At 34.8% G+C, this 13,769-nt stretch overlaps 1 protein-coding gene across 9 annotated transcripts in view; it reads right to left on the bottom strand.

The window, feature by feature from the left end:
• The window catches only part of NEK1 (NIMA related kinase 1), a 221,569-nt gene that overhangs the window by 47,271 nt on the left and 160,529 nt on the right, over nt 1–13,769 (bottom strand). For 7 of the 9 annotated variants that reach the window (XR_008296041.1, XM_053216724.1, XM_053216725.1 and 4 more), the window contains 2 exons: nt 3,880–4,068; nt 427–547 (listed from right to left, as the gene is read on the bottom strand). Coding sequence is in view for 8 of the 9 variants with exons in the window: in XM_053216724.1 (XP_053072699.1) it covers nt 427–547; nt 3,880–4,068 (310 nt within the window). In the remaining variant the exon portion in view is untranslated. The remainder of the gene's footprint in view (nt 1–426; nt 548–3,879; nt 4,069–13,769) is intronic. The other 2 variants (XM_053216723.1, XM_053216729.1) reach the window with 1 other exon arrangement.

Raw genomic sequence — 13,769 nt, 5'->3', positions numbered from 1 at the left:
GAATACCAAGTAGCCATAAAATAAGAAAAAAAGATGAAGTTTTCTACGTATTAATATGAAAAAATTCCCAGGTTACTGACTAAAAGTAAAAAAGGTGAAAGTACTGTATCCATTATACTAGCAACTTTATTTAAAAGGGAGGGAGACTATACACTTTTGCTTTGTATAGATTAAAAATATCTGGAAGGAGGAGACAATGGGAATTTGCTGGATGAGGACAGAGTAGGAAAACAGACTTTTTTCTCTATAACTTTATATACTTGATTTCTGAACCACTTGAGTGTAATACTTTTCCAAATATTAAATTATTTATAAGGTATTATAATAATAGGATACAAGGCAGTATTAGGTTATTACAGTATTTTAGATAAAGGTATTACAAAAGGGGCCCACATTTTGAAATGTAAGGAAAAAGAGGTAACATACTCAGTTTCCTTTGTATCTTTTATCTCACTAATCCATACATCAATAATCGTGCATGGCAAGCTACCATTTTTGTTTGCTCCATCTGGCTCTTGTAGAACTTCTGTTTCCAAGCCATCAGGTTCTGAAAAGCAAAAACATAACAATAAACATGTCTCAAAGCAAAATCCATATGTAGAAATTTGTATAAATTTTCTACAAATGATCACTACCTAATTTTAGGCTAACATACTAATTATAACAAAAAATTAAATATTTTATCTGTAGATCTTTAATCTTGTTAACTCCTGGTTGATATTTTCTTACAGTAAATATTAATGAGAAAAGTTACTGTCTTCATTTGTTGATTTCTCTTTTTCCTCTCCAATTCAGATTCTCAATGCTCTTGTTTAAGCCACCATCACCCTCTCTTTTTTCCTGGAATCCCGGTAATCTTTCATTCTCTATTTTTAAAGTTTCCAAATAGCTTGTCCTAAAAGATAATTGATATTGTGCCATCCTTAAAGTTTTTATCCTTTATTCAAATGATTATTTTTTTTGCTTATTTGTACGAGGTAAGCACTTGGGGAAAAAATCTTTTATTTTTCAGTGAATAATTATTAATTAGTACCTTAAGTCATACCAATATGACTTATTCTACAAACTAGATTTGTGATTGTATTGCCCTCAAAGCCTAAGGCTCTTTGTAGACAATGTTTGCCAACTTGCACTAAGCTGTATAGCCTCTATTATATGCCTAACAGGGTTTTGGTTTTTGTTGTTGTTTTTAATAAAAGGCATAAGGTACCTACTAACTATACTTCTATTAAGTAAAACTATTTAAGTTACTGTGGTGAGTTAAAGATGGTTACACATCTAGCAAGGTCTAACATTCCTCTCATCTAGAAGGGGCCTCTACCTCCCCTCCCCTTGAATTTGGTCTGGCACTGTGATTGTCTTAACCAATTGAGTATAGTTGAAATGTTGCTATGCCAGTTTCAGCTCTAGTCTTCAAGAAAACTGGCAGCTTCTGCACTGGACTCTGCAAGCCACCATGAAAGAAGTTTATTCTGGGAAGACCACATGGCAAGCTCCTGAGACTAAAATAAGGAGAGGGAACCACCTAAACAGGCCCAGGTGAGCTCTGCCAAGACACCATGCATGGGAATGACACCATCTTGCCCCTTCCTGCATAAGTCCAGCTGACAAGTGAATAGCATTGAGTGGTAATGATGCCACATGGGAAAGAACTTTCCCAATTCCTAACCCACTAAAGCATGAGATAAAATTAGTTATTTTAAGCCATTAAGTCTGGGGAATAATTTGTTTTGCAGGAACAGATAACTGAAACAGAATTTCGTATCTGACAATAGGGTGCTAACACAACAAAAGCTTAAAACATGTGCACTGGTTTTGGGACTTGGCAGCAGGCAGAAGTTAAAAGTGCTTCAAGAGGAGACTGTTGATGAGAGACTGGACAGTGAAAAAAATTTCTGGATGCTAGAGAAAAGGAGATTCTTGTTATACAGTGGCAGAAAATTTGGTACTTATAATAACAATGATGATAGAAAATATACCAAAGAGATTTAATGATCTAGCTATGGTGCTATCTAAGCAGAATATTAAAAATGTCAACTAGCTTCTTCAGTAGCCTCTGATAAAGCTCAAGAAGACAGAGATTAATTGAAGAAAGAACTATTTAGTTTTTGGCAACAATTTAGAAGAGAAAGCCTAAGTTAATTCCTTCCAGGCAACAGGAGCTTACGGGAAAACATGGCCTCAAAACAAATACTGAATTCAGGGCAGTAAAATGTGGTCTCAGGGCAAAGATGAAGTCAAGTGTATAGACGTAAGACCTTCTGTTATGGCACAGAAAGATTTAAAGGCATGCTTCCCAGACTCTCTTTGTTAGACAAAAGGATTTTTAAGAATCTCAACAGCACTGTCTCACAGCTTCCTATGGGCAACTGAAAGAAGAGAGGGGCCAAAGAAAAAGGAAAGAAGAAAAGAAAGGAAGGAAGAAGAAAATAAGGAAAGAAGGAAGAAAAAAAAAAGAAGAGTGGTCAAATATAGTGAATGTCAATATCATTCATACAAAACCCACAAAATTACTAATTTTCAACTTGCAGAAACACCATCAGCTTGGATTGCAAAGGAAAGAAAGATAGTTTAGAAAAGCCCTTGAGGGCACCAACTTTGGTGCAAAGAAAGCAAGCTAAATTGCTACGCCTGGCTGCCTTTCAGAATTTCTATGGACCAATGATTGACATGTGTCTCCCATTTTCCTCATTTGTGAAAAGTAGTCTCTATTTTTCTTTCAATACTGAATGTTAGATATATAGAAGGCAAGTAACTTCTCTTTTTTGCTTATAGGTCCTCAGATTAAGAGTAACTATACTCAAAGACTTATACCCAAGAAAACTCATCTCTATATAGGCCTGACTTGGATAACATCTTTAGGCTTTGAGCTCCCAACCTTTTTTTACAGTTTATTTCTTTATTTTGAGAAAAAGTGAGAGACCAAGGGGTGGGAGGAGAGAGAGAAAGAGAGAGAGAGAGAGAGAGAGAGAGAGAGAGAGAGAGAGAGAGAGAGAGAATCGCAAACAGGCTCTGCAGCATGGAGAATGACATCAGGCTCGATCTCACAAACTACGAGATCATGACCTGAGCCAAAATCCAGAGTTGGATGCTTAGTTGACTGAGCCACCCAGATGCCCCCCAGGCTTTAAGCCCTTTAAATAATAAGATGAGGCTTTAAGAAGGGGTGAGTGCATTGTGCATGTGAGGGAAAATGTAAACAATTTTTGGCTAGCGGCAGACTATGGGATATTAACAGCTGCAAATTATTTAACACTCTTAATTTGGAGAGTGCTTCATCTCCGTGTGGCTTTAGGCTGGCCTTGTGACTGCTCTGACCAATGAAGTGGCAGAAGTGATACTGTGCCAGTTGAGATTAGCTTTTAAAAGTTCAAATAGCTTTTGCCTAGGATCCGTGAGCCCTGGCGCACCATATAAAAAGTCAGACTACCTTGCTGGAAAGAGCATATGGAAAAGGTATGGAGACTACATGAAGAGCGGAGGGGGGGCAGTCTTAACACAGCCTTCCAGCCATATCTGCAAAGACAACAGTGAAGCCATCTTGAACCCATCAGACCATGTTGCTGACTAAATACCACTAAGTGATACCAGAGATAAAAGTACATGAATTACAAAAATTAGGTTAGTCAAGCCTTGACTCAACTCCTGATACACAAAATAATGAGATATAATAAAATCATTGTTGTTTTAACACTAAGTTTTGGGGTGATTTATTATGCAGCGTTTAAAAATCCACCAGTTATTAAACATAGAAAAACATGAACCTAATTTGGGATGAATCACCCAAACATATACACATGTTTTGATGATTTGTTTATAAAGACCTGTTTATATAGAAGAAATTAAGGTATTATTAAATTGAATACAGCTCATTTTGACCTATTAAAATACCATCCACATTTCCTTCTGGTTTCAGTGACGTCTGTGGAGATGCCTCATTAAACTCTGGACTGTTTGTTTCAACAGAAGAATCAACAGTAGCTGATGGATTCATTTCAAGTGAAATATATTTTACTTTTTCTTCTCCAGTAATTAAAGGTTTGTACTTCTCCCTTTCAGGAGAAATCTCTGAAACAACAACAACAAAAAAGAAAAATCATGCTACATTCTCAAAATAACTTGAATTTTACCTGTAACAGCATTTACAGCAAAATTCAAAAATCTCATTCTTACAACAAATAATTACTGAGTAAACGGTTATGTATAAAAATTGATAAATGATTAGGCATGTGATAGCTAAATTTCATTTTAATTATACCTAAGGATGTTTAGGGTGAGTAACATATAGTTTACTTTCTTTCTCCTTTTGGTGAAACTAATATTTATGGACCAAAATGTTGTATTTTAAATCATTAACGAATTGCTTTTATTTGTTTCTGGTAATTGCTAACTACTTCCAATTGCTCAGAAATTCCCCATACTTTTTTTTAAAACTTTTTTTAATGTTTTTATGTATTTTTGAGAAAGAAACAGTGCATAAGAGGGGGAGGAGCACAGAGAGAGGGAGATACAGAATCTGAAGCAGGCTAAAGGCTCTGAGCTGTCAGCACAGAGCCGAATGTGGGGCTCGGACTTGTAAACCGCAAGATCATGACCTGAGCTGAAGTCGAATACTTAACTGACTGAGCCACACAGGCACCCCCCCCCCCATACTTTTAATTGATGCCAGGAGAGAATGGATTTACCTCAGAATAACTTATTGCAATTATCTATAAGACAAACAGGTCGCTCTCTTTCATTCCTTGAAGACGTTACTTTCTAGCTCATAGTCAGGAGATCTCCCCAACACTAATTCTTTCTTAACTAATTTAGTTGATTGCTGGAGTTCCATCAAGAATCCTTCCAGTCTGGGCCTCTCAATTCCTCTCTAATGAGGAATTTTCAGTGTTAAATATTCTACCTTCTAACATCCTATTTTTCCATTTATCTCCTCAAAATTTTCAGTGTTAAATATTCCACCCTCTAACATCCTATTTTTCCATTTATCTCCCTCTACTACCCCAACTTTAAAAATGTTACCCAACCGTATCTACAATGCCCTGATACTATAGAAACATATAGAAATGTTTACATATATATATACACACACATATATATGTGTATATATACACACATATGTATATGTGTGTATATATATATGTGTGTATATATATATAAGCATTTTAAGTTCTTTTCTTTTTTTATATACACACATATATATGTGTGTGTGTATATATATATGTGTGTGTGTGTGTGTATATATATATAAGCATTTTAAGTTCTTTTCTTTTTTTTTTTTTAATATGCAATTTATTGTCAAACTGGTTTCCATACAACACCCAGGGCTCATCCCAACAGATGCCCTCCTCAATACCTATCACTCACCCTCCTCTCCCTCCCACCATGCCCCCTCTCCCCATCAACCCTCAGTTTATTCTCAGGTTTTAAGAGTCTCTTATGGTAAAACCCACTTTCTGACATGTATCTTCAACTCATTTTACCCACATGGAGAAATCCCAACCCCTTATATATTCAATTTTCTGTGTATTATGTTTGCACATACATGGCTGAAATAAGTGGGGGGAAAAAGAGTCTGGCTTACTGTTCTCAATTTCAAATCATTATCACTAAAGTTAAGTGGACACTTTGTGTTGCTGGTAGTCCTACCATAACACCAGAATACCAGGAACTGTGCCTATTTCGGTTAACTTCCTTAGGAAAACAAGTTGTGTACGAGTGTATTTTAGTTATTTTACCTTGTATTTCTTCCTAGTCAATCAAGAACAAAACTATAGTGTTGCTCATGTTTTGAATATCTTCCCTATACCAATGCCTCATCAACAAATTGTGATAGAGGTCACATCTGTGTTTTTGCTCATTCAGCTACTGTTCTGCTATAAAATCATGTCTACTAAAATCAGGAACAAGGATGCCAGTTAGCACCATTATTAAAGATTGCTTTACAATGCCTAATGAATGTAGTAAGAAGGAAAAGAAATAGAATATTGGATAAAAAACACTAGTTCTTATCAATGATGATGTTACCCACACATTTGGAAGATCTAAAATGTCAAAGGAAATAATGTATTTAAAAAAATAATTCAGTGAGGTGTCTGCATATAAAATTTTACATTGATAGACACAGAGAAAGAAAGAATCGCTTTATTTAAAATAGGGGCTCCTGGGTGGCTCAGTCAGTTAAGCATCTGACTTCGGCTCAGGTCATAATCTCATAGTTCATGGGTTTGAGTCCCCCTACCTCGGGCTCTGTGCTGACAGCTCAGAGCCTGGAGTCTGCTTTGGATTCTGTATCTCCCTCACTATTGGCCCCTCCCCAGTTCACACTCTGTCTCTGTCTCTCTCTCTCTCTCTCTCTCTCAAAAATAAATAAACATTTAAAAATTTTAAAAAGATAAACTAGAAATAAAAACTTAGAAAGGGAAATAGGAAAAATGTCATCCATAATAAAGACAAAAATACACACATTGCACAAGAATCAATTTACTGAAAAAGCTGTAAGAACTTAAATGAAGAAAACAAAATGTTACTGACAAACACAAAACAAGATGGCGCAAAGATTAAGACATACTTAAATTCTTGAATAGCATAAAAATAACATTCCAAAAATCAATATATAGATTTAATATGATTCTTTTTTTAAATGTTTATTTATTTATTTTGAAAGGGAGCACAAAGCAGGGGAGGGGCAGAGAGAGAGAGAGAGAAAGAGAGAGAGGGAGAGAGAATCCTAAGCAGGCTCCGTGCTGTCAGCACAGAGCCTGACATGGTGCTTGAATTCACGAACCATGAAGTCATGACCAGAGCCAAAACCAACAGTCAGAGGCTCAACTGACTGAGCCACCGAGGTGCCCCAAATTTAATTCTAATCAAAATACCCAATAAAATAAAATTCGTTTGAATAGTAACTATCAAAAAAATAATCCAGAAAAATGTTAGATTTCCAATTAGATTAAGTGTCATGCATGTGTGTGAGTGCCAATGCATACTCACATGCACGCGTTGTCTATCTAAAGGATTTAAAAATTTGGAAACCTTTTGACCCATTAAAGAAAATTCAGATGATATAAAGAAAAAGACATATTTGCATGAAAATTAAAAAAAAAATCCTTATGGCCAAAAAAAGCATAAGTTAATTAGCAGCATGTGGGAAAAACCTGTGTTGATACACTAGATATAGATTATCTATCCCAGATAAAAATTCACACACAAAAAAACATGGGCAATGCCATATAAAAAGGGCAAAGAATATAAATACAATTTATAAAGAAGCAAATCAAAATGGCCAGAAGAATATGACAAGGGAATTAACTACAATCAGAAAATTACAATGAAATCCATTTATAAGACTGGTAACAACAAAAAAAGTGATTAATACTGACAAAACCTGTTTAATATTTGACAATCAATCAACGGTGTTTTCCACGTTAATATGATAAAGAAGAAAAATCATACAATCATCTCAATTGATTCAGAAAAAGAGTTTAAGTTTAATGCTCTTCATAAAACAAGACTAGAAGAGAATTCCTTAATCTTATAATGGATTTTTTTTATTTTTTTTAATGTTTATTCATTTTTTGAGAGAGAGAGAATGAGTGGGGGAAGAGCAGAGAGAGAGGGAGACACAGAGTCTGAAGCAGGCTCCAGGCTCTGAGCTGTCAGCACAGAGCCTGACGTGGGGCTCGAACTCACGAACCACAAGATCATGACCTCGCCAAAGTCAGATGCTCAACCAACTGAGCTACCCAGGCACCCCAATACAATGGATATTTAAATAAAAGACTTGAGCTAATATGATATATTTACCTCCTTGAGTCAAGAACATGGCACTTCTCTATTCAGCATTCTATTGGAAGTCTTAGCATAAGAAGTGTAAGAATTGTAAAATATAAAATAACTGTTTTTTAAAATGTTTATTTACTTTTCAGAGAGAGAGACATGAGCAGGGGAGGGGCAGAGAGAGAGGGAGACACAGAATCTGAAGCAGACTCCCGGCTCCAAGCTGTCAGCACAGAGCCCAATGTGGGGCTCAAACTCAAGAGGTCATACAAGATCATGACCTGAGACCAAGTTGGGACACTTGACCGACTGATCCACCTAGGTGCCCCAAATAAAACATAATATTACGGGTTTACAAAAATAATAACAAGAGAATCTACCAATACATTATTAGAATTAATGAAGGAACTTAAGCAAAGTTGCTGAATATAAAGTCATATACAAAAGTAAATTATATTTCCGCTTTTATACATGAGCCACAGTTATAAAGTAAAATTTCAAAACAGATGAATAAAACAATGGCATCAAAAATTATATAATTTTTGGAATTATCTAACAAGATATATAAAATACCTCTATGGAGAAAACTATAACCTACTGTTGAGAGAAATAAAAGATTTAGATATATAGGAGGATATAAATAGTCATGGACTGGAAAAGTGAATATAGTAAAGATATCAATTTCCTCCAATGTGTATATTCAATATAATCCTAAAGAAACCAACATGATAAGCCTATGCATATGTTCAAGAAAACAGAGGAAGAGATGGGCCAAATGGCTAAATCTATGGGTATTTTCAACAGAGAACTGAAATCTATAAAAGAATATTAAATGGAAATTCTAACATTGAAAAATGCAATATATGGGGCACTGGGTGGCTCAGTCGGTTGAACATCTGACTTCAGCTCAGGTCATGCATGATTTTGTGGTTCGTGGCTTCAAGTCCCACACCGGCTCTGTGCTGACAGCTCAGAGCCCGGAGACTGCTTCGGATTCTGTGTCTCTCTCTCTGCCCCTCCCCTGCTCAGGATTGGTCTCTCTCTCAATCTCTCAAAAATAAATAAACATTAAAAAATGTTAAAAAGAAAGAAAAATGCAATATCTGATATTACAAACTCACTGGATTTACTGAGAAGACAGCAGAAGATTAGAGAACACAGAAGACAGATTTAGTGAAATGACAGATCAGTAGAAATACTGGCATAGCTTGTTTTACTGCACTTTGCAGATAACTGTATTTTCTTATAAACGGAAGGTTTATGGCAACCCTGCATGAGCAAGTCTGTCAGCGCCACTTTTCCAATAGCATGTGCTCACTTTGTGTCTTTGCTGCATTTTGGTAATGGCAATATTTCAAACTTTTTCATTATTTCAATATTTCAATATTTCATTATTATTATATTTGTTACAGTGATCTGTGATCAGTGATACCTCACTGAAAGCTCAGATGATAGCATTTTTTTTAGCAATAAAACACTATTAAGGTATGTACATTGCTTTTCTAGAATATGCTATTATGCACTTAATGGACCATAGTATAGTATAAACATATATGCATCTATATGCATCAGGAAACCAAAAAACTCATCAGACTCGCTTTATTGTGTTATTTGCTTTTACTGTGGTTGTCTTGAATTGAACCCACAATATCTCAGAGGTATACCTGTATTCATACTAAAGCAAAAAGGAAGAAAATGTGTAAAACCAGAACAGAGCAATAACAAACATGATGAATTCAAAAGGTCTAATATTTGTGTAACTAAAGTCCAAAAAGGCAAAGAAAAAGAATTGGGAAGAAGCAATATAGAAAGATCTAATGCATACAGGCTCCCCCAAATTGAAATAACCCAAAGCATGTTAAACACAAAGGACACTACATCTACACATATCATGGTAAAACTGTTGAAAATCAAAGACATAATATTTAAAAAGCTTGAAGAAAAACATAGGAACAAAATAAGGAACAAAAATAAGACACACAATGACATATATTTATGGATGCCAAAAGAAAATATACTAACATCTTTAAAATGCAAAGAACAAAATAAAGCAAAAGCAATCCCCTTGCCCACCCTCCCCCTCCCCACAAAAAACCCAAAACCAACCAACGAAACAAAAAAACCTTACCTACTTAGCATTTAGTATACACTGAAAATGGTCCTTAAAGATAGAGGTGAAATAAAGATCTTTTCAGATAAACAAAAGCTGAGAGAATTTATACAGGGCATATCTGCACTACAGGAAATACTAAAGGCAGTTCAAAGGAAAAAGATATCAAATGGAAGTGTGTAACTTCAGGAAGGAATAAAGAACCCTGTAAAGAATAAAATATGGGTAAATGTAAATGAATATTGATTTCTTAGCATAATAATATTGCATTATGAGCTATATAAGATTATTAAAGTATATGATGACAATAAGCAAAAGAGTTAGAAGGGATAAATAGAGTAATATTGTTAAAAGGCTCATACATGGTTTGAGCAACAATATAAATGCTAAATTAAGGTACATGTGAATTAGCATTACGGTAGAATTAAGGATAGAATTTGTCATCTAGGATCACAACAAAAGAGTAAATGAAAAATATATAATTAAAAACAGAAGAGAAAAATGAAATACTTGGTTAGTCCAAAAGGGGGAATAAAAAATGAAATACAAGAATAAAGAAACAAAGTACAAATGAGACATATAAAAAACATTGTGAGATTGCTACACAGACTAAAAAGCAAACCATATCAGTAATTACATTATGCATGAATAAGTTAAACAATCAAGATTAAAAGACAAAGATGGGCAGCCTGGATTTGAGATACAAGACACAGAAAAACATAAGGAATCAGAGAAATTAGAAGAAGACAGAAAAAACATAATGAGCAAACATTAACCAAAAAAATGCTGTAGCTATATAATGTGAGGTAGACTTTAAAAGAAGTAATGTTACTAGAGATAAAAAGAGAAGTCATAATAATAAAAATGGTCAATACAACAGGAAGATGTATAAAAGAGTCAATGCAATCACCTAAACAATATAATGCAACAATCTAAACAATCACTGCAACAATTTAAATTGATATGCACTAAATAACAAGTAGCAAAAATGTATAGAATTAAAAGGAGAAAACAACAAATCCACAAATACACTTGGAGATTTTCACATTCTTCTCTAAGTAGCTGATACAATAACCAGATGAAAATAATCAGTAAAAATATAGAAGACTTTCATATAACAAACAACTTGACAAAGAACATACATACATACAACTATACTGAATAACTTTTCAAGTATACATGAAACATCAAAACAGATTGTCATTGGGTGATAAAGCAAGTCTCAAAAATTTCAAGATGAAAATTATGCACAGTATGATGTTCTGTAATCACAATACAATGAAACTAGAAAGCAATAACAAAAAGATAACTAGAAAGACTCCAAAATGTCAGCAAATGCAAAATATTTGCAAATAATCTAAATATTCAAAAGAAATTACAACATAAATTAAATCCATAATTGAAATCTTTTCACAGAGATAACTCCACAGTCTTATGGCTTCACAGTTGATTTCTTCCAAATACTCAAGGAAAAAGTAATAATTTTTTACAAAGTTTTCCAGAAAACAGGGAAAAAGGGAATATTCCCCAACTTGTTTTGTAAGGTCAGAAAAAACCTTGATACCCAAACACTACAAGCACCTTACCAAAAAGGGAAAATCATAAGTGAGAATCTCTTATGAATTATTTTCCCTGGCAGTGGTTGTAGGAAGGAACAGTCAAATGGGAGAAAAAGTTTTACAGCAACATCATACATGGATCAAGTATTTAAAGACAAATGCAGAAATCTGGGAAGACAGCAAAGAATGCTGTTTTGTTTTATTTCCCTGAATTCCTGCACAAAACAGAAAAAATCAGGATAGCAAAACCATATATCCATGAATAACATCTAAACCAAATCTAGGCGACAAGGTATCCTCACAAACCCCCAAGTACATATGAATGGGGACAAATCATTGACAGCCTCCAGACTCAGTAAAAGCATCTGTTCAAAAGAGGAAAACAGTAGGGCACTTAAGAGGCCCCAAGTCAGAAGAACCCCCAAAAGAGACAGCAGGTATTTACAAGCAAGCATGATGGGTCAATTTAAGAAAAGCAGCTGAAATGGGAATAATTTTTACACATTTTAATTTGCAAGTAAATGGAAAGGGTCAATGGGGAGGTCAGAAAGGGTGGGAGAAGTCTGGGTCCTAAGAATTCTGAAAACTAACCAACTAAAGCTCCCTCCTAGAACAAAGCCTCAGACTCTGAAGAAATTGCTGGAAGGAGAATCCAAATTGATCTGTGCAGGTATAAGAGAAACAAAGGAAAGAGAAAAGTGGGGGAAAGGAACAAAGACAGAAGAGCTCAGAAACTACAAGGCAATAATTTTTATTTTAATTTTTTAAACTTATTTATTTATTCTGAGAGAGAGCGAGCATGCAGAAGGGGCAAAGAAAGGGGGAGAGGGAGAGGGAGAGGGAGAGGGAGAGAGAGGGAGAGGGAGAGAGAGAGAGAGAGAGAGAGGGAGAGAGAGAGAGAGAGAGAGAGGGAGAGAGAGAGAGAGAGAGAGAGAGAGAGAGAGAGAGAGAGAGAGGGAGAGAGAGAATCCCAAGCAGGCTCCAAACTGTAAGCACAGAGTCCAATGTGGGGCTCAAACTCATAAAATGTGAGATCATGACTTGAGCTGAAACCAAGAGTCAGAACACTTACCCAACTGAGCCACCCAGGGACCCCTAGGCTTTAATTTTTTAAACACTACATGAAAATAACCGAAAAGGAAGCCCTAATAGGCTATGAAGTTAGAAAAGCTATTTTGACTTCATGCGCCTAAAAGTTTAACAAATCTAATTTCACATAAAAATAAGTAACAGAGGATCATTGTTGAATTCTGTACAAGTTATCAGAAAAAAAAAGAGTATGAAGTAGAATAATGTCCTCAAAGACTGCTGTTTCCCAACTTTGGCATTACTGGATCAGATAATTATTTGTTTTGGATAGCACCTGTTATAGTATGCACTGTAGAAGATTTACCAGCTTCCTTGGCCTCTACCCACTAGATATATAGTGCCCTTCCCAGTTAACAACCAAAAATGTCTCCCAACAATGCCAAATGTCTTCTGTGTGCAGAATCACCCTCATTTGAGAACCACTGCTATAGAAAATTAAAACCTACCAAAAAACTAAAATTATAACGTACTAAAAAATTTGTTAGTAAAATTAAGAACATCATGGAAGACATTAGAGAATATAAATTATAATGAGAAAGTAATCAGAAATGAGGCAGTTTAGATAGAGTTAGAGAAAAACTAGGGGAAAAAAATCTTAAAAATAAATATCTTAGAATAAACACAAAATCATATAAACAAAACACATAATGTCATAAGAGATATAAAAAGAGAACAGGAGAGAAAAATTTCAATAGAAAAAAGTGATAGAAAGGATTTAAGAGAAAGTGGCAGATATCAGAGAAAAATGAAAAATATCAAAAATACAAACAGAAGTTCCTGAAATAGACTTAAGGAAGAGAAAACTAGAAAAACTATAATTCAATAACACTTTCCTAAAATTGGGGTGGGGGAAGGATTGGAAACCACATATTATAAAGATACACTACAATGAAAAAAACTATAAAACTCTCATAAAAAAATCAAAGAAAAATTAAGTAAAGGGATATTCCATGTTCATGAATAGGAAGACTGAATAGTGTCACAACGTCAGTCCTTCCCATTTTGATCCATGGATTCAATGCAATCCCAGTCAAAATCCTAGAAAGTTATTTTGCAGATATCAACACTGATATCTAAAAGTTGATTCAACATGATTCTAAAAGTTTATGTAGAGAGGCAAAAGATCCAGAGAAGCCAACATGATATTGAAGGAGAACACAGTTCAAGGAATGATACTACCCAGCTCCAAGACTCAGTATAAAGCTACAGTAAATCAAGACAGTATGGTAATGGAT

The sequence above is a fragment of the Acinonyx jubatus genome, chromosome B1 (assembly GCF_027475565.1).
Source record: "Acinonyx jubatus isolate Ajub_Pintada_27869175 chromosome B1, VMU_Ajub_asm_v1.0, whole genome shotgun sequence".
Classification (NCBI taxonomy): domain Eukaryota; kingdom Metazoa; phylum Chordata; class Mammalia; order Carnivora; family Felidae; genus Acinonyx; species Acinonyx jubatus.
This window is presented reverse-complemented; position numbering and strand designations above follow the sequence as displayed.